This window comes from Anopheles gambiae, chromosome 2, assembly GCF_943734735.2.
Source record: "Anopheles gambiae chromosome 2, idAnoGambNW_F1_1, whole genome shotgun sequence".
Lineage (NCBI taxonomy): Eukaryota > Metazoa > Arthropoda > Insecta > Diptera > Culicidae > Anopheles > Anopheles gambiae.
In genome coordinates, this window is record NC_064601.1 from 67673684 (window position 1) to 67696723 (window position 23040).

At 40.1% G+C, this 23040-nt stretch overlaps 2 protein-coding genes across 6 annotated transcripts in view; one reads left to right on the forward strand and one right to left on the reverse strand.

The window, feature by feature from the left end:
• The window catches only part of LOC1275103 (protein furry), a 45902-nt gene that overhangs the window by 14112 nt on the left and 8750 nt on the right, over positions 1 to 23040 (reverse strand). For 3 of the 5 annotated variants that reach the window (XM_061641161.1, XM_061641159.1, XM_061641160.1), the window contains exons 2-19: positions 20144 to 23037; positions 19971 to 20051; positions 19563 to 19885; positions 19266 to 19448; positions 17268 to 17411; positions 15736 to 15903; positions 13473 to 14127; positions 12918 to 13028; positions 12021 to 12175; positions 9965 to 10125; positions 4746 to 4865; positions 4497 to 4630; positions 4243 to 4341; positions 3988 to 4119; positions 3635 to 3803; positions 3301 to 3403; positions 1966 to 2419; positions 48 to 1847 (exon numbers count right to left, since the gene is read on the reverse strand). In XM_061641161.1, coding sequence (XP_061497145.1) covers positions 48 to 1847; positions 1966 to 2419; positions 3301 to 3403; positions 3635 to 3803; positions 3988 to 4119; positions 4243 to 4341; positions 4497 to 4630; positions 4746 to 4865; positions 9965 to 10125; positions 12021 to 12175; positions 12918 to 13028; positions 13473 to 14127; positions 15736 to 15903; positions 17268 to 17411; positions 19266 to 19448; positions 19563 to 19885; positions 19971 to 20051; positions 20144 to 23037 — 7886 coding nt within the window. The remainder of the gene's footprint in view (positions 1 to 47; positions 1848 to 1965; positions 2420 to 3300; positions 3404 to 3634; positions 3804 to 3987; positions 4120 to 4242; positions 4342 to 4496; positions 4631 to 4745; positions 4866 to 9964; positions 10126 to 12020; positions 12176 to 12917; positions 13029 to 13472; positions 14128 to 15735; positions 15904 to 17267; positions 17412 to 19265; positions 19449 to 19562; positions 19886 to 19970; positions 20052 to 20143; positions 23038 to 23040) is intronic. The other 2 variants (XM_061641164.1, XM_061641163.1) reach the window with 1 other exon arrangement.
• LOC1275110 (antigen 5 like allergen Cul n 1) lies at positions 6247 to 8004 on the forward strand. Its single transcript, XM_314286.5, has 3 exons — positions 6247 to 6876; positions 7252 to 7493; positions 7596 to 8004. The coding sequence occupies exons 1-3, from the start codon at positions 6565 to 6567 to the stop codon at positions 7891 to 7893; spliced, it is 852 nt and encodes a 283-aa protein (XP_314286.5). The 5' UTR covers positions 6247 to 6564; the 3' UTR covers positions 7894 to 8004.

The window sequence follows — 23040 nt, forward strand, 5'->3', positions numbered from 1 at the left end:
CATTCAAGCATACGATATTATTACAAGCAGCAACAGCATATACTCACATCTAAATATTTGGAAATTATCCTCAGCATATCACCAGCGATCGGCTGTATGGCTACGGCGGACAGATCGACGTAATGCAACATGCAGTGTATCACGCTCAGGACCTGCAGCTGCACCTGCACCCAACCCTTCTCAAGCACCTCTGTCAAGAACGCCAACATATGCAGACCCATGTGTGCGTATGTATCGTACAGATACTTGACCACACACTTGGTCCACTGGAATGATTCCTTGCTGAACGTTTTCCTGCTGTAAAGCGTCATGACTGTGCCGAGATTCTCCAGCTTCAGACCCATCTCCGACGCAACTTGCGCGATGTTCTCCGCGCTCCGGATGCAGATCTCATTAGCGTCCTCGTAATGCAATAACATGTAGGGTAGCAGTGCAATGACGTTCATGGGAAAAGCGCAGCTTTGCGTTGGATCACACACTGGCAAGTTAAGCAGGGGTGTTAGCTGCGACAGCAGCGCAATCGATGCCTCGTACGTTCCAGAATGTGTGCAGCCCTTCAGGAGCAGTGCGTGCACCCCCGGGTACGTAGACCACTTGAGCTGCTGCTGCAGCTTCTCCACCTTGTCCCGTGCATCGGGTCGATCAAGCGGTAGTCGATGCAGTACGCGCGTAAGCAATCTTAACGCTAGCAGAAATTCGTGCTCATAATCACTTTCCAGCAGAGAAACTGCCAACCAAAACAGCTGTGCCAGTATTGTCATCTTATCGTCCTGCGTAGCTGTGTCTCCCAGCAACTTCAGGCTCTGTGCACTGCGCGAGCGGGACAGCGACGTCTGACCAGCGCCAAACTTTGCTGCATTGCGCTCAATTTCCAGCGCTGCATTTCGATTGCGCAGCTCGATCTGCTTGTCAATTGGCGAGTTGGCCGCCTTGCGCGAACAGTAGGAAATGGAGTAGCTGGTACTACGCGTATGACCGCCACTCGTGGCATTGTGTAAGCTTTGTCCAGGCGATCCTCCAGTAATACCACCGTCGCCGGAACGCTTGCTGCCGCTGTACATGCTCGACACCACGCCTTCCTTGTTGTTTAGGTTCGGTGTGCTTTTGAAGATGTCCTTCATTACATCCAGTGGTCGGAAATCCGAGTCGAGGCTATCGACAGCAGCCTCCAACGTGAGCAGCAACTCCGTTACGTAGCCCTGCATGTCTTCACCCTGCTCGGCTACGGTTTCAATCAGCCGCGACAGAATATCAGACAGCATGCGCGAATTGATTGGTACATTAAGCGAGCGGAACACTTGCAAACTGCGCCCGGCATAGTGGCGCGACGAGCAGCTAAGCCCCAGCTGCAGTGCAGTCTGAGCCCAACGCTCCGGTATTCGCGCGTGGGGATAGCTGTCCGTGAACGCCTTCACAATATGTCGTAGGAAGCACTGCAACTGATCCGCCGACTTTATGCTCCAAACTTTCGCCGTTATATCCTCATAGTTCCACAGCGGATGCTGTTGGCTGCTCTCATTGGACAGGAATTTTATCAAACTTTTTATGACGTGTGCGGTCGGCATTGTGGGACCGGGCTGGGGTGGTGCGTTCTCCTCCGTCACAATCATCGGGACAGCCGGCGTTTCCTCGTTGGGCTGGTTCGAGGCAGGCGACAGAACCGACTGCTGTGTGGAAGTGCTATTTAACCCAAACAGATAGCTGTCGAACTCCTGGTCGGGCTCGGTAAAATTGTGATCGATTACCGGCAGTGATGGCACAACGATACCCAATCGCAATTTGGATGTGTCACTGTTTAGCAATATTTTTGCTACCGTCAAATGATCGTTATGCTCTGCCAACACAATCTGCACCGCGCATCGAACAAGATAAACGAAGGTAAGTATAGTCCAATAAATTCCAGCCAGCATATTTATATCCATTGTATTGCCTTTCAATAGATTACAATCAAGAAAGACTACTTACCAATAAATTCAGCAACAGTTTCTTACAATGATCACGCACGATCCTGCGAGTGTGGTCCAGTCCGAGGAATAGAATGTGCAGCATCAGCGGAACATGTAGCGTCCAGTCCAACCCAGGAATGCCGTCGACTACGATGTCCGTTAGCAGCATTACAGCTACATTGCATCGGTGAAACCCGCTGATTGGAATGTTCGTGTCCGGCAAAAACTCCGTCAGCGGTGCAAAATAGCCGCCGTACTCGGGCATCGGCAAAGGATGGGGTGCGGTCGGTTGCTCGGTGCGTATTTGCACAAAATTATCCTCTTGGTTCATTTCCGGTTCGTTCATCATCATCATTACGTCCTCATGCCGGGGCAGAACGCACGGACCGGACGCGGTGCGTATCTTATCGCTACCACGGGGCGGACGGTAGGCATTTGCAAACGTTCGAAGTGCACTGTCCGATTTGCACGTCCTGCAGAGCGTACCATCAAGAGCCCACGCACAGATGGCCATGCATAAAAAAGGTACAGGAATAAGTAAACAATACGTAAAGTTAATTGAGATTCCTTTCTATTTTGCTGCGCCGGCCATCAAACGCAGTAGTTTCATCGATTCAGTAGAATGGTTCAAACTGAATGGATTGTAATTAGCTCTGGTTTCATTTCATCCCTTCATAGTTATCCTGCATCCAATATCTCGTTACAATCTTTTTTTTATTATTATTATAAACATCAATATTAAATCGTGCAATGCCCACGGCTGTACAAGGATATGTTCTTTGTTTTTAATTCATTAACCATTCTGTGTACAACCATTTGTGTTGTGCAATTTATTTTTGTGTAAGTAACATAAACCATCCGAAACAGGCATTAACTAATTACAATTTCAATTCATGAATAATTGTGTGGTGTCTATTTGCTAGTCTCGTAGTACAGTCGTCAACTCGTACGACTTAACAACATGCTCGTCATGGGTTCAATCCCCAAATAGATCGCTGAAAGCCAAGCCCACAAGTGGGTACAGGCAGGCCTTGACCGACATCGGTTGTTGAGCCAAAGAAGATAAGAAGAAGGTCTATTCACCTATTCAAAGTGAAATATAGGATTTGAGAAAATTCGCAAAGGAGTCTCTCGTATGTACGTCATAGCACAATGAAACAAAAGCTTAACTAGCTATAAACATATTCGTAATCGATCAATTGATTGTACTCATGAGTATTTTTAGTTGGGAGGAAATTCTACATATGCATCATTTCAATTCTATGCACAAACCAAAACTATTTTTGTCTGTGTAATATTTTCATAAAACTTCCTTACAAAATACATTTTACTGAAAAGGCAACCAATAACTTACCCAGACTTTATAGGGTCCTCCCCACTGTGACGCTTCGTGTGAATGGTCCCCTTTTCTACATCTACATCCTGTAACTTCGGATCGTTGTTGCCGGATGCCGGACCTATGGACAATAGGTGGTAATGGAAAAGTCGTTCACCTTTTTGCGTTACAGAATTCATTTATAAAAAAAATAAATAAGAAAATTAACGACCATCCTTGAATGGTTCGTAAACGTTCTCGATGGTACGGAACAGGCAAAACGTCGAATGACTAACTGACCGTCAATCACATCGACGGGTACAGCAATGCAGAGAGTTCTTCTAATTAAGCACCGGTTGTACCATGGACTTACCATCGGAGTGGCTGGACGCTTTTCTCATGCTCGTTAAGCGATAAAACGGAGGCGTTTCCGTGCGCTCAATTAAACAGTTCAAAGTTTCCACCGTCTGCAGTTCGCTCATCAGCTCGTCCAGTAATCTGTTGGTGCATGAACGCGCCAAATACAATGCGACCCGTTTTGCCTGAGGAAATATAATGAAGAAAAAAAAATAGCCCAAACAAAGCCAATCAATTGCGAGTTGCTCTTCGATAGCGCAGTACGAAATCAGATGCCTTGATTAATCTTTGCAAACTATCACATTTCCGTATATTGCCAGCATAAATCAAGTGGAATGAAGTATTCAAACCAGCACACGATATACTTACATTGGCTAATAGCTCATTTGGAGCCATCCCAGAAATAATGAGCAAGTAGCGCAAGATAACTTTAAGGTTGTTAGGCCAAAATTGGCATAAAGTGCCCCAAAGTTCCTCAATGTAAGGATGTGAATCTGCAAACTGTAAAAAAAAAAACGATAAATAGCACGTCGATTATACAGCAAGCAGAAAAGGTAGCAGCATAAAGTACAGGTAGCGTGAAAAAAAGACACAGTTCATGTTAAAATAATCACATTAGTTTACCTTTGCAGTGATGTAGAAAAGATTGTTCAGAATCATTTCTGTGGCCTCAGTTGAGCCAGATCCTTCGCGACGTCCTCTTGTACCAGAATCAGGATAATACTGTTAAAAGACAGTTTAGTTTAAAAATAATAATAATAACGGTAGTACAGATCGATCAAAATGTGTCATTTGCAGACAATTCGCTTCATTCAATCCAAACTAATTAAAATTAAATATGTATGTTCTAGTTATGAGAATTTCATTTCAAAAATTACCATTATGTAAGAGAGTGGTGTTGCCGGTGGCACGCTCGAAGCCACAAGTTCAACGTTTTCCAGCCACGGCAACAAGCACTGTAACAATAATGCTCGCGCCTCAGCTCGTGCCGTTTGAAACCGATATGTTATCTCTGCAAAAGGATGCACGAAAGCATGACAACGTATTTAGAAACATTTAATCATAGTCACGGGCCAAAACAAAAGACGCTAATCGCTTTAGCTTTATGAAAAGCATAAGTCACTTACCAGAAAACATTGACATGGTTAGTTCCGGCCTCAGGCGCGCTATCTGGCGAGAAAGATACATTTGGGATCGACAGTACGCGCCACTTAGTACAGCATCTAATGTACCTATTTTATCTAGCTCTGCAATGGCACGAACCAAACAAGAACATATTTTTAAGATAACGTTCACAGTACGTACATCATAGTCAAATACACTGTTAAAATTAACAATAAAGTTGAAAAAGTTGAATAAATAAATAAAGTAAATTACATATTATTCATACGTTCATACGTGTTACCGACATCGACACGTAAAACCTTGGAATCTGCGGACGCAGTTGCACTTTACATTATTAAAATAATCTGCTGTATTTATGTTCAGTTTCTTTTTAATAGAATGTAACCAAATGAAAATGTTGTAATTCGATGTTTTTCGCGAAATTATTGTTAAAAGCATCTGAGAAAACGGGAAAATGGGAAAGCTATTATAATAAATTTGCTACTGCGCTGTTGTTTGAAGAGAGTAATAGTGAAGTACAGGTATTCCCCGATATACGCCTTTTTCGATATACGCGATTTCTTTATACGCGATATTCATAATTTGACAGTGCTTTGAGCGAATTGTACTGATTTGACACATTAATTGACAAATGCAAAATAAATTCCCTTTTAGTGGAATTTTAAAAACCATTTTAAAAGGTACACAATTGTAATTGTCAGTTGAAATCAGATCAAATAACTTATTTAGTGGCTAGAATAATCACATCAAGCAAAATTACACGAATATTAGCAATAATTTGATTGAAAATCTCGAAATCCTACACACGCTAATATTCGAGATACGCGATTGCCTCCCGCTCGCATTAATAGCGTATATCGGGGAAAACCTCTACTTTACATTACTTATAATTTCCAAAGTCCAAAATAGTTAAATGAAATAAGTTTCTATAAAATAAATATCTCGGAACTCTTATCACATCTGGTTCTACCAATATATCTTATATGCATTATTCCACTAATAGTACTGTTTAAAATGTCGTTTTATATTTGCTCCCAATCTTATTAATCCTTTCTTAAATTGCTCCACAAGTTTGTGAGTCATCTGCCTCAACGACTCTACCGAATTCCCACATTAAAGGGAACGAATCAGTAGTGCCAAAACAAAGTACTAATAAGCAATACATATTTATGATGCGTACCTAGACAAAACTAGAAGAAAAATAACGTAACTACATTTGGGATTTGAATCTCAAACGATACGGAATAGAGTTGTTTCTTCCCATCCTTCTTGCTAATAAACCCTACCGCATCTCCGTTCGTGTGGGTCACGGGCAGCAAAAATACGCTCGTAAAAAATACGAGCAACAGATAGGTTTACGATTTCCGAATGGTTTGCCTAGAAACTGTCTCCGAATGGTTTAGCAATGAACATCCCACTCATCCACTACGGCGAAACCGGGCAAAGCAAAAGATGGGACGATCCTATGTGTCCTATGTCTGCGTGTGCAAGCCCTTCCACAGCTCACGAACGGTTCACTTTATGGGGAACTACGGCGTGGGGTTTAAAGAAATTCATTTCCTCTATTTCGCACGAATCGAAAATAAAACCAAACGACAAATACATACGATACGTCGCCCGGTATCTATTCACCCAAACATAAAACCACTGTGAGAATGTTGCACACAGTTGGGGACACCTACTCAAACGCTTTCGGTGGGTGATGATGGAGCTGGATGGTGCGGTGCGGTAGTGCAGTCCTTTGCAAACTGGCTTTTAACAACTACGATTCGATACACCCAGAAAGACGCATTCGTCTATCGCCCTTCAGATAATATCAACATGCACCCGCGGCGAGTGTTAGTTTGTGTGGCCTTCTTTGCACTACTCGTGCACTACTCGGGAGCGTCAAAACACCATTCGCGTTACGACTACTGTGACAATAACTATTGCCCTCCGAGAAAAGAGAATATTGGTTGTGGATGCAAATTCAACGAGTCATATGGTCCCGCTTGCACCGGCAAAAGCCCTAAGCTGCACAAGTTCACCAAAAAGGATCTGCAGTTCATACTGCATACACACAACCACCTGAGACATCTGTTTGCTTGCGGTTCGATACATCACTATCGCCCGGCAGTCCGGATGGTTCAATTGGTGAGGCATCTTCTCAACCTTCAACGAATTCACAAAGAAAAATGAAAAGCACTCGGTGATATAATGTTCAAGTATTCTCTTTAGGAAATCTGTTTAATGCATCCAAATTTTACTTCCATTTGCTGCACTCTGTGACGACCTGAACACTAGACTAACGGTATTGCATCAAGTTGAACAAAGCAAAAAGAATGCGGCCTTTGGTACTATTGCATTAGTTTCGCCAATTCGCATATGCCACTATTCAAATTAATTTCAAGTTAGTTGAGGATAAGCGCATCCTTTTACCATTCATAAGGATTTTCGCATACATTTCGCGGATATTTCACCACCACCAGCAAATTAATCAGTCAGCTCATTATCATTCCACTTCCGTAGCGTGTGGACGAAGACCTTCAAACGCTGGCTGAATGTAACGTGAAAAGGTGTATTTATGAGCATGATGATTGCCGCAGCACAGAACGGTACCGCTACGCTGGACAAAACATCGCCAGACGCACCGTATGCGGACGAACGCTCAAACTAACCGAGATAGTGAACAGTTCGCTGAACGCTTGGTTTGATGAGTACTGGGACACAAGCATCGAAATGTTAACCAAATACCCTAACCACCCTGTCAAGTAAGTAAGCCCAACGTATGAGAGGGGGCAAAAAAGGGTTCCTTCGTGCACCATCGACGATATTACGTTATTTTAACCATGTTGTGGTTCTCACACGCATAGGAAACCAATCGGCCACTTCACCCTGCTGGTGAATGATAATGTGTACTTTATTGGCTGTGCGCTGATTTCGTATGCCGCCCGTATTGAGGCATATTTTACCGCAACTGGCGAAGATTGTCGAGAGTATTATTTCGTCTGTAATTATTCCTTCATCAATTTGATAAATCGGGCAACGTACACGGTAGGAGACAATCCTGCATCCATGTGCCAGTCGCACCGTAGTAAACAGTACCATTGCTTGTGCAGCGATCGCGAGCCGTACGCAACGGTCTTGGATTGGAGAGATCAGGTAATGTAATTTGTTTTGTTTTGCACCTGTAGCACTATACACAGTTTGTATAACAATAGCAAAGGGTTTTGCACGCTTATTTCAAGGCTGTAAAATAAACTGTTTCAAATATTGCTTGAACTTGAAAGAAAACTGTAGGTGATACACAAGGTAATACAGCCATTCCTCCAATTGTTTGAACCAACAATTTGGTGTTGTACAAGGGTGGGTGTTAAGGGTAAGACGTATCATTAACACATTCCAAACACAATGCAATGGAAAGTCATAATAAACGTAGTTAAACGCAACAAAAAAACACAACAAGACATTTTCACAATTCAGCCTTTTTTCACCTTGCGTTTAGACATACTGCCAATTAGTACAGTGATTTTGGCGGCGCAGTGAAACGTGAAGCCAAAATCGATTACATGTCATGATATTCGATGAAAAGTCCACACATAAACAATCTATTTCCTCGCGAGTATGTTCACACAATGTGTGGGCGCGTGAAGAATTTGACATTTCATCGAGTTTCATCATGCCATATAGGATGACATTTCGATAAAAAAAACACATGAAAAAATCTTTAAAATTGAAGATCCTGGTAAATAATGTTAAGTTCCTGGTAAAAAAAGTATGATCCAATGACCCCAACAAATATATAAATAATACTTCGCTGGGAAATCATTGGCAGGTGAAGGCACAAAACACGTGCTTTCATAACCAATGTAATAATAAACTCAAAACATTTGTAAAATAAATAAAAATGAAAATGAATAAATACAAAATTATAATAATAACTAAATAAATAAATAAATAAAGAGATAAAAAAGATAAATAAATAAATTATTTTCTATACAAATATATAATTTAATAAATGAATCAATTAATTAAGAATTATTTAATTAAATAATTAAATAATTAAATAAATAAATGAATGTATAAATAAATAATAAATAGATAAATAGATAAATAAATAAGTAAATAAAAATAAACAAATATATAAAAATAAATAAATAAATGAATATATTTTTAAAAAAATTCCAACAATCAAGACTCATAATTGGCTCAGCCGGGAAGAGTTAGAATGGTACAGTTACTACATACAGCACAATAACTGTCCAATGTCCAGCCTAAAGGCAATAATTCAACAAACATTCAAATACTTTCAAGACCTTTACCAGCTGCTTACTGTTAAAGAATAGATAAGACGATATATAGGTGGTGCAAAATCTCATGAGTTGCATCGAAGAATAATATATAAACGCATTTGTAAGAATTGTGACAGGAACTAACTATGACGGGGAAAATAAATTATTAACTAACTTTATCTGAAAGGAAAGATAAACTTAATATCTGCAGATACTTTTTGAAGAAAAATATGGTGGTCCTTAAGGGCTCTGTAATATGTGGATTGTTTTATTCAGACATTTATGACAATTCATTATATTTATATTAGTTAGTTAACATCAGCTATAAGAAATTGTTTTTCTAGCGGAAGATTTCAACAAATAGTCGCTCCTCGATTAATCAAGCACGCAGACACACCACCAAATAGCATCACGCCGTGAATCGTGATAAGTAGTCTATGAAAGCATGACAGTTGGGTACATACATTTCGACGTGAAATGTTTAAGCTAGTCGCGTGATGCTTTCCCGTACGTGATAATACAAATTGATCAATTTATACCAACATTTGCGCTGCAATAATTTGCGTTATTCTTGTCTAATTATCAGACATACTAAACAAAAATGTAGGGCCGGTCTGGTGGTACAGTTGTCAACTCGAACCACTCAAAAACATGCCCGTCATGGGTGCAAGCCCCGAATGGACGGTGCCCCCATACGTAGGACTGACTATATCCTGCTATGGTGTAATCAATAAGTCACTGAAAGCCAAGCCCAATAGGGCACAGACAAGGCAGGCAGGCCTTAACCGACAACTGTTGTGTTGTACCAAAGAAGAAAAAGAAACTAAAATTTACAAAAATGTATCCAAAGTGAACCAACCAAAAGTTAAAGCTTGCAGAGAAAAAAATAGTAATACCTATATATTATTTAATTGTGCTCATAATTTATATCAATCAATTGTTTTACTCACCTCGATCATTTTCTGTCTGCAGCGGTCCAACGTTGCCAAAGAAACGCTTGTCCAATATTTGCAACAACTGCAGAGCTGTCGAATGCACTTCCACACGGGGACAGCCAGTCATCAGTAACGTTACATTGATCACGGATGTATAATGGTCACACGGATATTCTCTGTAATGATTATTTTGGGAAATAAATATAACGAAAAACAAAATTTATTATTATCGAACAAAATGGACCAACAATGTTTCTAATTACATATAAAACCAAACCAAGGATGTATGAACTAAAGGCGACCATAAACTCAATGTGTTTAGTAACACTGAGCACGATAGTGTAACATAAACAATCAATATATCTACAATTTAACATAAATCGTAAAACAAACACATTAACATACAACTCTTTATAGGAAGGTAAAAATAATAATGTGGCTTACAATAGATCATTAGGTGGTACATGGAAATAGCAGCATTGTCATAAACTTTAGTCACGTTTCAGTTATCACCATCTAGATGTAACGTTTTTCCAATATTCTGATTGCGCCGATGCATTTATGCGGATGCTCAAAACGTGTTATATTACCTTCCATAGGATTCCCAAAAGGTAAAAATGTGAGCGCTCAAGTTGTCCCTATTGACAAAGAGTTCTGTTGAACCGGGCCCCAAACACACCACCAATCTGCCGCTAGATTTCCTGCCCAATTCAATTCTATCCACAGACCTCACTCGTTTCCACCAACCCACCAAGCCGAAGGAAATGCTTGATGGATCGTAAAGCGTTATAGGTTAGCCTACCCATCTGCACGAATTTTGCAAACTCACGACGGTCGTAAAACCGGAAATTGATAAGGAACTTGAGAGCACATAAAATGCTCCGAGTGTCGCGTCGGCGCAAGCTGTTATGTAGCAACTTATTCCACACTGCTGTGTTGTTGCTCAATATACTGCCAATATTGTAGACCCTCTCTCGCCTCTCTGTTTTGGGGTGGTAGCATTTACAAATGGTGCATCATCCCGACTTTGCTGAAGCTTTCGGAACAAAGCGCTATTTTTTTATTCATAGCCACTCTCCCGTAAACAAGGTAATTTTGTGATGCAATCATTTCAATATGAGACAAATCAAAATCAATTAAAAGACACAATATAAATCCATTTTGGAACATTAATATATTTTGTGCTGTGATTATTTGTGGTTAGTTATATTTGCGTAAGTATAGTAGACGTACAATTACTTCTGACTCTTGATACAAAAGTAGAATTGTACGACTCAGCAACACTTCCGTCATGTGTTCAAGCCCCGTACAGATCAAGCCATTCCATGTGCGTATAGGGCTTGACTATTCTAACGAAAAGTTTGAAGATCCTTAGCCTACAGTGATGCAATAATTAAAGTGCATATTCAAGAATAAAGCACCTAGTATTCTAGTATTACTTGTTGATCCATACACATTTGACAGTAAACCTGACCTAATTGAAATTGAGAATCAAGTGACATCAAGATCAAATGTAGTATCCCACAAAAAACGCCCAACGCGATGTGCCGGACAACAGAGCAACAGCTTTACGACGACAATCGTAAACATTAAAGCGCAGTAACGTTTTATTCCATCCTGTGCTGCCACTGGTAATAAGGCCAATGATAGCGCATTCGCGGTACTAGCACTAAATGAAGGTATGCTGAGACTGCAGAAATAAAGCACTCTATAGCAAACTCATTAGCAAACAATTTCTTCGTGCTAGGGAGCATTTGTGAAAGCTCGTCTGTCTTTGGAGCGTCAATATCGATGGAAATCCAAAGAAAGCTTTTAAAATAATTGAAAAACAAGACATAACTGTGAAAAGTATCCTTTGTTAGAAAATTATCTGTTAGCATAAAATCCTGAAAAAACATGATTCAATTTAAAATTTTACACATGTACATTGTTCACACACACTTTTAAGATAATAAATGTTGCATTGGTTAAGAAAAAAAATAATTAAAAATGATAAATGTTTATAACTTTGTAATGTATAATTAAATAGTTTTTACACCCTCCAACACAAAGATAACAATAATAATTTTACCTTGCACTAAATATAACCGCCAATGCCAAGAAGCAAGCATCTGCTTCACGAGGAGAAGCTGTATAGCAACGATCGATGACCCATTCAAGCAGCTGACCTATATCGGGATTGGATTCAAGTAGCAGTACCACCGTTTCCTTGGCTAACTCATAAATCTGGGGAAAATAATATAGTAAGTAAAGGAGATAAAATATATTACTAGGTCATATTTTAAGGAGATAATGTTTCATACTGAGTAATGAATTCGACATTAAACCTACATAATTTGTCTTGTACATAAAAGTGATGTTCTAAAAATTGCCCGTAATAAAATACAACGCACATCATTGCGTAGTAATGGAATGTTGTTATTGGATAATTTAGATAATATTTTTGGCCGGTTTGGTGGTACAGTTATCCCTCGCACAACTTAACAACACGCCCATCATGGGTTCGAGCCTCGATTGGACCATGCCCCCATACATACGTAGGACTGACAATCATACTATGTGTAATTAGTTAGCTACTGAAAGCCAAGCCCACTAGTCAAGCCAAGCCTTGACCGACAACGGTTGTTATGTCAAAAAAGAAGGAGAAAATGCAAAGAATGATTCAGGTGGGATACAAAATCTTATCTTTAATCCTTCCAATACGGTCAACAGTAGATCAAATCTCTTCCCAATGATATCAAAACATTTTACATTGTAGTATAAATGAAATTCTTCGTTTTTTAAATTACAAAAAAACGCTTCCAGACAAAACTGGAAGAAATCAAGGAAAATGATCCATATCCTGAATATTCACTTCAAAGTTCATAATAAACTATCCCTAAACAAGAGCGGTAAGAGTTGATGAATGACAGTAAGTCGTTTTACCACAAGCCAACCCTACACTATTACCTTTGATTTGCGTACTTACCTTCTCGTCTTTGGAAGTCATTAGCATGTCCAGCCAACTATAAATTGCACCATCTTCCGCCAAATGACCGGGATCAAAACATGGCCCACAGCACAAAACCGCCGACATAGCCTGCAACGGAAAAGGAACGTTCGAGATGAAGATTCAAAACCAAACCAACATATGCTTATACTGAACACGAATCGACGAAATGGTATAAGAGGAATTTAATATACATGTTTTAAATCTCCGTAGATTGTTTAACTATTTTTTCATTTTTTCGTTCAATCATTTCCAAAAAAATTATGTTACATCACAGCAATTTAAGTGCCAGACTATGTTCATGATAATCTATCCATACAATTTAATGCATACATTGAAACATCATCATTGACTGTTTAGTTCGATTCAATTTGGAGCAACATTTACATCCTCTCAATAAAACTCTATTTCAATATGATACCAATTATAGGAAAATCACCCAGCATTTCTACCACGTCATACACATATATGGATGCTTCATATTTGATTGATATCGTGATTCTGTGTAAGTTTATCAAGCTTCCTTTTACCTACCTGTAATGCGCTAAATTGTAATTTTTCCTCTTCCGCTGCGATGGTACCAACGGAAGTGTTGGCCGCCGAGCTGATGCCCGCGGTTGTGCTCGAGCTTCCCCATACACTCGCTCCGATGGTTCCACCACCAATGCCGCTAACTCCACTGCCGATTCCACTAATGCTACCACCGCCACTGCCACCAGCACCGACCCCATGATGACTGCCATGATGGGACGATCCGTGGTGGCCGTGTGCAAATGGTAGAGCATATGCTGTACCGCTCCATCCGACGAACAGATTGACCAGGTTCCGTTTCAGCTCACGTGACAATAGCGTGCCGCACGATTCGAGCGAAAAGTTTTTTATCATCTTGCGAATAAAGTCGCAAAAATGCGTCTTCACCTCACGCATACTACTGCTGTCCTTGCCGTCGGTTTCTGTTTCCAGATAGAGGCGTGCACCATCAATGTACTCAACAAAGGTAGGATGCAGCGACATCGTTTCCCGCTCCAGCACGAACTGGCTGATACCGAACGTGCCGTTCTCGGCAATCTTCTCCAGCACACGCACCAGTTGCAACCGCAATGCATCACGACGCCGGCGGCGTCTCATATTCTCTTGCTTGCGATCAATGGCCTCACGTATATATACTACTAGCTCTTCCATCAGGTCCCTATTGTGGTTTAGGATCAAAATAAAATATGAAATAAAAAGTGTCATGAGAATACGAATGAGATGTATAATTAACCTTGCCTAGCCTTCTATATCCGTTACTTTTAAATCGTGTTAAAAATAAGGAGCGTGTTAAAATATAACAGTATGTTTCTTATAATATTATTACTAACATTCTCAAATTTCATGTAACATAATCACTCCTGCGTAATAAACTTTGATTGTAACATATTTTATGTGTTATTAAGTGTTACTATGTTATACGTTGTACAATGTGTTGAACTAAAATCAATCAACATTAAAAAAATGCCTAATTTTGACTAAAATAATTTAAAATATTATTTTAAAAAACTAATACAAAATCTCGTTCACTTTTTCACATTTTGTTATTATTCATCTCCACATCACTAAAAAACCTCGAGTTAATCAGAATATATTTTAGTTCTGAAATTGCATATATTTACGATTCGATTGATGCACTACAGATACTATTTCTCGCGAATAGGAATGGAAAAACAAACAAGATCAAAATCTAAGATCAAAGGTAAATGGAACCCTGTTTCGATGAACGAATATAAAATAGATGTACTTTTTAAATTGATGTTTTGATCATACACTTCCTCTTCATGCAAGGTCTGTTCTGGCCACAGAATATGTAACACGTTAGCCAAAATATGTTATTCCAATTTTCTCCTTCTTGGGGCAAATGCACGGTCATTCTGGCATAGCACAAGCTTACTGAATGACTTATTAATACCACGTAATTGGATAGACAGATCTTGCTAGGAGAATCAACTTGAGTTTGGCATTTACTTTTAAATTATTTCAAATAGGGCAAGAATCCTCCCTCTATTGCTATTTATGCTTAATAGGAAAGTAAAGTTGCAAACACTTTTCAAAAAATAAGACCGAAAAGGATACCCTTTTTCGTAATAACTGTACTAGCTAGCAATACTTGATACGATACGATTATATTACCAATCGACCATTGATTTTGAAACAAAAAACTTAAATAGATGATTTTATGTAGTTTGCTCAACTAAACATATTGCGTATAATATTTTTTTTTAGAAAAATTCAAATTATTTTCTTTCTCATCTAAAACATAAAAATAGTGCAAATAATCAACTGTAAAAAAAGCATGCACAGTATTCCTAGGACTGTTGCTATTTAAAGCAGGGGCCTCCAAACTACGGCACGAAGGGCACGTGCCGCGAAGGTAATTTTAAATACAGTGGTTTCAATCTTTTGCTTTTTGCAAATAACAACGTTATTTGTGAAACAATGCGGCCCGTGAAGTGAATAGTTAGGGAAGGCATAGTTTGGAATAAAAACAAGTTTTAAGTTTAATTTTTAAATAGGATAGGAGTTAGGATAGGATAGGATAGGATAATTCATGGGACTATAATTTAGATTATTTATCTATTTGTTAGTGGATAAGACACGTTTAAGAGAACTTAAAAATAGTTAACGATTATTTGATTTTTTCTAACACGCAAACTGTTTGTGTTTGTTTGTTTTTTTATACCTAAATCACTAAACCTAAACTAGTAGCAATGTAAAAAAATCAAACGAAAACGAACAACTTTGTACATAAATCCCTACTCACTTTAGCGCGTCATGGTTTATCATTCCCAGTGCATTAACGGCCGCATCTCGTATATCGACGACTTCACAGCGTAGCAACGGTATCACCAGCTTGTAAAGTGCTACCGGTGAAGCGCTCGTCCCACTGGATTTGTCGCTTCGATCCGCTGACAAGGAGTCCGGAGAAGAGCTGCAAGGAAACCCAATTTAACGGGATATTTCAAAAGAGAGAGAGAGAGAAAGAGAAACAGGGAGGAAGAGAACGAGAGAAAGAGAGAGAGATAAAGAGAGAGAGAAAAAGAAATAAACAATGAAACAACTTTACAACATATATCAGCACCATAAACCATTACCATGCTACAAGCGGCTAAGATAAAAATTGAACAAAGTAAAACGCGCTATATATTGTAAAAGTAGTAACAATGGTAATAGTGATGGAATGATGACAAATGAGCTGCAATACTGCATTATAGACTCTAGCCAACCTCGTTTCGATCGACTGAGCAGCATCAATACAGTCTAGAAGTAATATGCAATTGCCTGATTCAATTGACACATAATAATAATAATAATGATAATAATCATACTGAGCATAGTATTACTAACAATAGCAAAAATGAGCAAGTAAATGTTCCTCATCATTTTACTACATCCAAATGTGGACAAGAGGAACTATTTTAAAAATTGAGTCGTTTTGTTACCAATCTTTTTTCACAATACGTTCACAATACTTTGATAATACGTATACGCTATGCCGTTGAAGAGTAATTGTGGAGCTAGTATTGTTGTTATATCGTATAACAATATCTCTATATACTATTATATATTGTTATTCATGTATATAAAAATACATAAGCTCAGAATTGTTGATGATTTTGACTTATTTTTATTTAAAAAAAAACAATTCATTGCTTCAAAACACTACATTTAATATTTAAAAAAAATTGCAAAATACCTTATTTGCAAAAATTACTCTGAAGTACGCTTAAAAATGGTTAGAGGTTTTTAAAAATATAACAAAACGTCTGTTGCAGGAAAATAATGCTTAAAAGCATACGAATACATCTACTGCCAAATATCGTTTTACTTGATTAACTTGTACCTCAAATAGTGTAACAAATATTGTTGATGCTACCAATCAGCTACCATTTTAGGGTTAGTTAAACTGTAATGTGTAATGAATGTCTGTCGGAAAGATCAAGCAACACTAAATTTTCTGACTACTGATCAACGCAAAGTAAATACTAACACCAACAACAGAGAACGAATATTCATGTGTCTCTTAGTTTCAACGTAACTGAAACATACTTTAAATGAATGAAATCAGAATGAACGTCAAATAAATGTGCCACAATCTGCCACAACAACAAACAAAAAAAAACAAGAACGGAACAATGGGCACATCCAAAACCAATAATTATGATCGCGAGTGAAACATAAATGATAACGAAGAAGAAATGAATGAACACAAAATAATAAATGAAACAAATAAAAAAACAAACGGAAAGTAATCATTTGTAAAACTATGCCGGAAAAAATTAAAATAAACGTTACCCTTGTCTCTTATGTCTGGCATCTTTGCGACCATAGGATAGAGGTAGGGTGAAGCGTGTCACGATTCCTTCTGGTCCAAACACGGATGACGGTATATTGTCCAAAGAGTCAGACAACGAGCGGGAATCCGACTGATCATGCAGACTGATAGTGTCGTGTAGTAATGTGTTTGAATGCGAATGGTGAACATTGTTACCGATTATAAGCACCATTTACGGAGGATGGAGTAGAGGTAGGACGAAATGATCAATCCAATTTGGAATTTACATTTAATCGATCATATATAGCATTTTTACATGTATAATCGTCCACAAATTAACAGTTATGAGATAGGGTACGATACAGCATACGAAACAAATTTATAAAACGTATTTCGTTATGTTCCATGTTTGCAATTTTTATAATACGATTATTATGCGATCATTGTGTTGTGTCGCATTGATGTTCATATAAATATACCGATGATAATGGAGTATATTGAAAGTGGCAAATGAATGTGTTTATTTATTTTCGTTATATATTTGTTTTAAGATGAAGTCGGAGCAGTGATTGTAAAGTAGAAGAATGGCGTATAGTTGAGTTGAGTAGAAGTCGATAAACGGTGGAATTTGTTGTTCGATTATCAGGATATGACGCGGTTGGCATAGAGAGAAGAAACATGAAAGAAAAATACATACTTTAAGTGTTACATTCAATCAATGTCACTACTGTTCAAAAGTTTATTGTGCGTGTACACACAACAACAATTCGCGACCTCCTGAAAAGTGGTAAAGAGCAACTGTTTGTTTTCCAAAACCCTTTCCATACTAGTGCAATATTAGCCGGACGCACACGCTATACAAACCATCAAAGCAATTTTAAACTAAAAGTAATTGGTGTAAAAACAAACATATTGTGCCTTTAACAAGAGAAATGTGAGTTAGCTGAGCTTCATGGCTTAGGATCAACACTCTCCCTCGAAAACCCTAACATTATCACACAAACACTACAGTACGCGATGAGCTATGAAACCGAAACCGGTGCTATATTTTCGTATGTTATGACGTTTAAAATGGATTGTTAACTCCCGATCACACTATCCTATCCGTAAAACGCACATGGCTTCGTAAGTATGTAAGAATCATATGTCCATCTGCATATGGAAAATTATGTGCACTTGTGTTTAAGTAGTGACAGGATGAGTAACACATCAAAACAGAGGATAAGTAAATAATACAATATCAGTAAACTCACTTTCAATAACGACAATCGAATTAGCTGTTTTTAGGCAAACCATTCCTAACACAAAACAAAACGGCACGAACATATATCAATGTATTAACTAAATTAATCATGAATACATTCTAAACGAAACTTAACGAATAAACTGTACCCAAATTGTGCTCATCTAAATCGATTATCATCACAAACTTCAGCCCATTCTCTGATTTTGTAACCTGATTGAATTTATATATTAGATGCACTTTTCACACTTCCTTTAATTTTGCAATGATTATGCACATAAATGTAATACCACCACCACTAAATACGTCGTAATATCTGATTTTACAAAAAAGATACATACAAATGTTTAAATTGCAATGATCTAGAATAGTGCTCACTACTGCTGATCATTATTATTAATTAGAAGTATTTCTACACACACACACACACAAACACAGACATATATACACATACAGACGCTAAACGATTAAAATAGAGAACGAATATAGTAACCTACAAAGAGGTTTCAACTAACAAAATGACCATGTGAACAACAGTTTATCGTAAATACTGTTGCTAGTGACAGGTATCATATGCGTCAAACTATATTTTACAACACCATTATACTTAACATATAACGGAGAACAGCAAGACACGTATTGCAGAACATATCTTTATGTAGATAAATTTCCATCGACGAACATAAGGCAACAAGTTCCCTATTCCTTGTCCAATTGGTATTTCAGAAATAATATCACTTCTACCATGTACACATAGCCCTTGCCGTACACTTACCTTAAGCTGAGATCAGGCGAAGCACAACGTACAGCAACACTCGGCATTTGTGGGATAAGACGCATAGCAAGGGCCACCTGGTTTTTCCACAGATGTGCCAGTGAGTCACGTTGTGCCTCGGACGGGGGTTTTTTCGTTGGTGCCGAGCTACGAAGCAACGACGCGCGGTTGTCACTTACAGGGCTGCAAATGAGTTGAATACAAAACGGGAAAAACAATCATAAAAATGTCGAAACATGAATAGTATTTTCCATTAAGTTTCGATTTCTCGATTGAGGATGAACGCCTTCTACATACGTTGGGTCTATAACGTTGAACAAACTCGTCACTCGTTGATAGCAAATCGGCCATGCTTGCGCTACGACCGATGGACAGTGCTGTAAAACACGCGTGCGCTCCATGAATCCAAACAGACACACACTCCAGGGATCGTAAGCCTGGCCTAAGGCGGATTGGGACAGACAGAGCGTCAAAGTGGATGCTTTGGTTGATTCCTCGACGTGACCTGTCGTCCATATGCCACTGTTACGGTCCACGATCCATTGAAGGTCGATGATATTTGCATTAAGCATGGCCGTTCGATCCGTTTGAGGTAGCATATGCAAACATTTCTCCAGGACCTGTGGATGGACGGTAACAACATTTGAACAACAATTAAACGCCGCTTTTTTTAAAGCGAATAAAAAGCCATCGGTTTTCATTTACCTGTGGGCAGCACTTATCAATGACGTCTATCAAGGCCGGTTCTGTTTCGGGAATGCCCAAAAGTTTTTTCAGTATTTTCACCTGCAAAAATGAGTTTCATTTAGTTGTACCAGATGGTGTATAATATTTCGAGGAAATGTTACGCATTAAATAAAGGAATTTTATTATGTTACCTCTTTCAGTATGCTAACAGCAAATTTGCGCGGTGGTGATCGACAGTTACAGAGCATAACCAGCGCTAAACCCTCCACCATGTGCATGGTCGTCGCTAACGGTAGCTCATGCCCTTTCTTCCCACCGGCGGTAGTGCTGCCAGCCGCTGTCGTGTTGGTAGTACCATCTCCAGTACCCCCAATGCCACTGCTACTGGTCGTACCCGCCCCACCGCCAATGGCTCCCGCCGTAATGGTGGTTGTTTGTGTGATGGAAGATATGCCTGAGCTTCCACTGGAGTTGGAATTTATCGTAGCCGCGTTCAATGACGCGTTTACGTTTGATTGTGTGAGGTTTGGTTTGAGCATTCCCAAATCTTGCTGATTTGTTGCACGCCCAATGACAGGCTGACCCGCAGAAGCTAACGGTACACCGCCACCGCCCGTTCCTGCTGGTCCTCCTCCCTTAGTGTTAAGCGTATTGCTATTACTGTTATTGTTACTACCAGCACCGAGCAAATTTCGCCAAACCGTCAGAAATGCATACAGCATGCGTAGCCCATTGTCCAGCAGCTGGGGGAAGGTATCCACTACATCACGAGCCAGAAACTGACTGAATCCTTGAATCACATCCTGACGCCACTCGGGAAAATCGCAAACTAAAGTTTGCAACGATTGGTGCGCCAATCCGCGCAACTCTTCGTCCATGTGTATTGTTAGCCGCGATAACATATCCACCAACTCGTGGCCTGTCATATTGTCCGGTGTGAGGCGTGGCACCGCTGCGATGCACGTGCGGAACAGATCAATGCGCGGCTTACGTTCCCCGGTAAGCATTTCGTCCAATTCTTTGTTTTGATTCTGTATCACCGTCATCATCAACGGTCGGCCACAGTGAATGTCCAGTGCACGTAGGATGTCAACGAACACGCGCCTCACATGTGGAAAATAGTTTGACATTCCGATACTACGCGCCGTATCTTCGGTAAGCATTTTGTTGAGATAGGTCTTTTTCACTCTCAACGTATTGCCGGACGGAAGGACGCCAACTGTTCGAGGCATCGGCGGCTCTCCATCTTTCTGCTGTAAGGAGTCCGCCACCACCATGAATGCGCGCAATCCGATGCTCATGCGCTCCGGCGTCATAATAATCTTGATCGGACGACCTACACACAATAGCTCAAACACGATCTCCCGCATGGCAAAGTCGAGCCGTTCCTGCGCGATGAATTGTATAATTTTTACGAATATGTTCAGCGGGGTGTCACGTGGTACCACTGCTTTTGAACCGCGCGGAAACAGCGAATTGACGATGCTCTGAAGCCTTGAATGAGTTGCCGAGTTGGATTCACATTTAATGCGTATTATGTAGACCCACAGCAAGCGATACAACGATTCCAACGCAACGCGACTCATTTTGGGATCCTTGTTCTTCAGATTACTAAGGCACATTGCCAAAAAGCAATGCCAGTTGCTGAGAAAGAACGATTTCTGAGAAACACACAACAGACATGTCACCAGTGGAAATAGGGCCAGCTTGTGTTTGGACTTGGTGCACGCATCGAGCGTTTGGGAGTACAGCAAATCGATAAAGTTTTTCACACACGGTACGTTCACTTCATTCTTCACCGTTGCTGCTACCGGTACTAGAATTTCCACAAACAGGCCGGCCATCGCATGCTTTATGTCCTTATCCTTTACCTCCAAAAAGTACTGTGCACATTCATGCATGAACTGGAACGATGCCTCAAACTCTTCGATAGGGGCCATCTTCACGCGGAAGAATTTCATGCCCATCAGAAGGCTGATAATACTGTGCGTCGTGAACGGGCTTGGCTCCTTGCTGCGCAGCTCCTTCAGCTCCGTCATGAACCTTTTGCGCACGGAAGAGAATCGACTCTGGGCAAGTACGCCCACCACTTCGGCGTACAGATCCGCAATGCGATAGTTATCGTTTGCATTCGGTGCCGTCTGTGCACCTTCTTTGTACTTAAACTGGCGAAAGGCAAGATTTTCAATCTGCTTTGTTATATCATCATGTCCTGGATGGAACGGAAACTGGCGCAGTATTTCAATAAGCGCGAGGCAAAAGATAAACTCTACCGCCGCCTCTCGGCGCAACAGTTGATAATCCAGATCCAAGCCCGATTTATTTGCCGGATGGTGTGCGGTGGAGCTAGCACCGGTTTGCAGGTCTCGCTTTATGTTTTTATCGCAGATCTGATGTTTGTGCCAGGCAAGTAGTGCTTTTAGCAAGGACGGCAAGCAATGTTCCGCCACCGAGCCGAGCGCTTGCAGCAGCTGGTCAAACTGATAGTCTTCGCCCCGCTGGAGAAGCTTTGGCAAATTCCTGTCCGAACCATCCAGCATTACACATTCTATTTTCTTCTCCGCCTGCACCGTAAAGTCCGTGAACAGTGTGCGCATTACAATCTCCCCGGGACGAAGTGTTCCGTCCGATGCAGCCATCATGTCGATGGTAGTCACCATACCGCTGCCACTGTTTCCCGAAAGGATCGCTGACCGGTTGTGGCTATTCCACGGCAACAAGCTAAGCCGCACGGAAGTAGTGTTCACGACGCCTAGAGGTGATTTTGATGGTTCCGAAGTTTCAATATGAACCGGACGTTCGATCACGGTAATGGTATCGCCTTCATCTACAACTGTACTGTTTGCTCCAGAAAGACCACAGGCAGACAGGCCACCACTTCCGGAGCCTGGTGCCAATTGAGACAGTTGCATTTGAGATCCATTCTTCGAGGTACGATCGTTGCTAAGTTTCGGCGTGCTGCGTACACTGTCAGACTGACCGGCAACTACTCCGACGCCTGCAGATCCGGTCGTATCATGATGAATGGAGATATTCTGCTGTTGATTTACTGCTACATTTGAGGCCTCACTATTGTGTTGAGATTCTA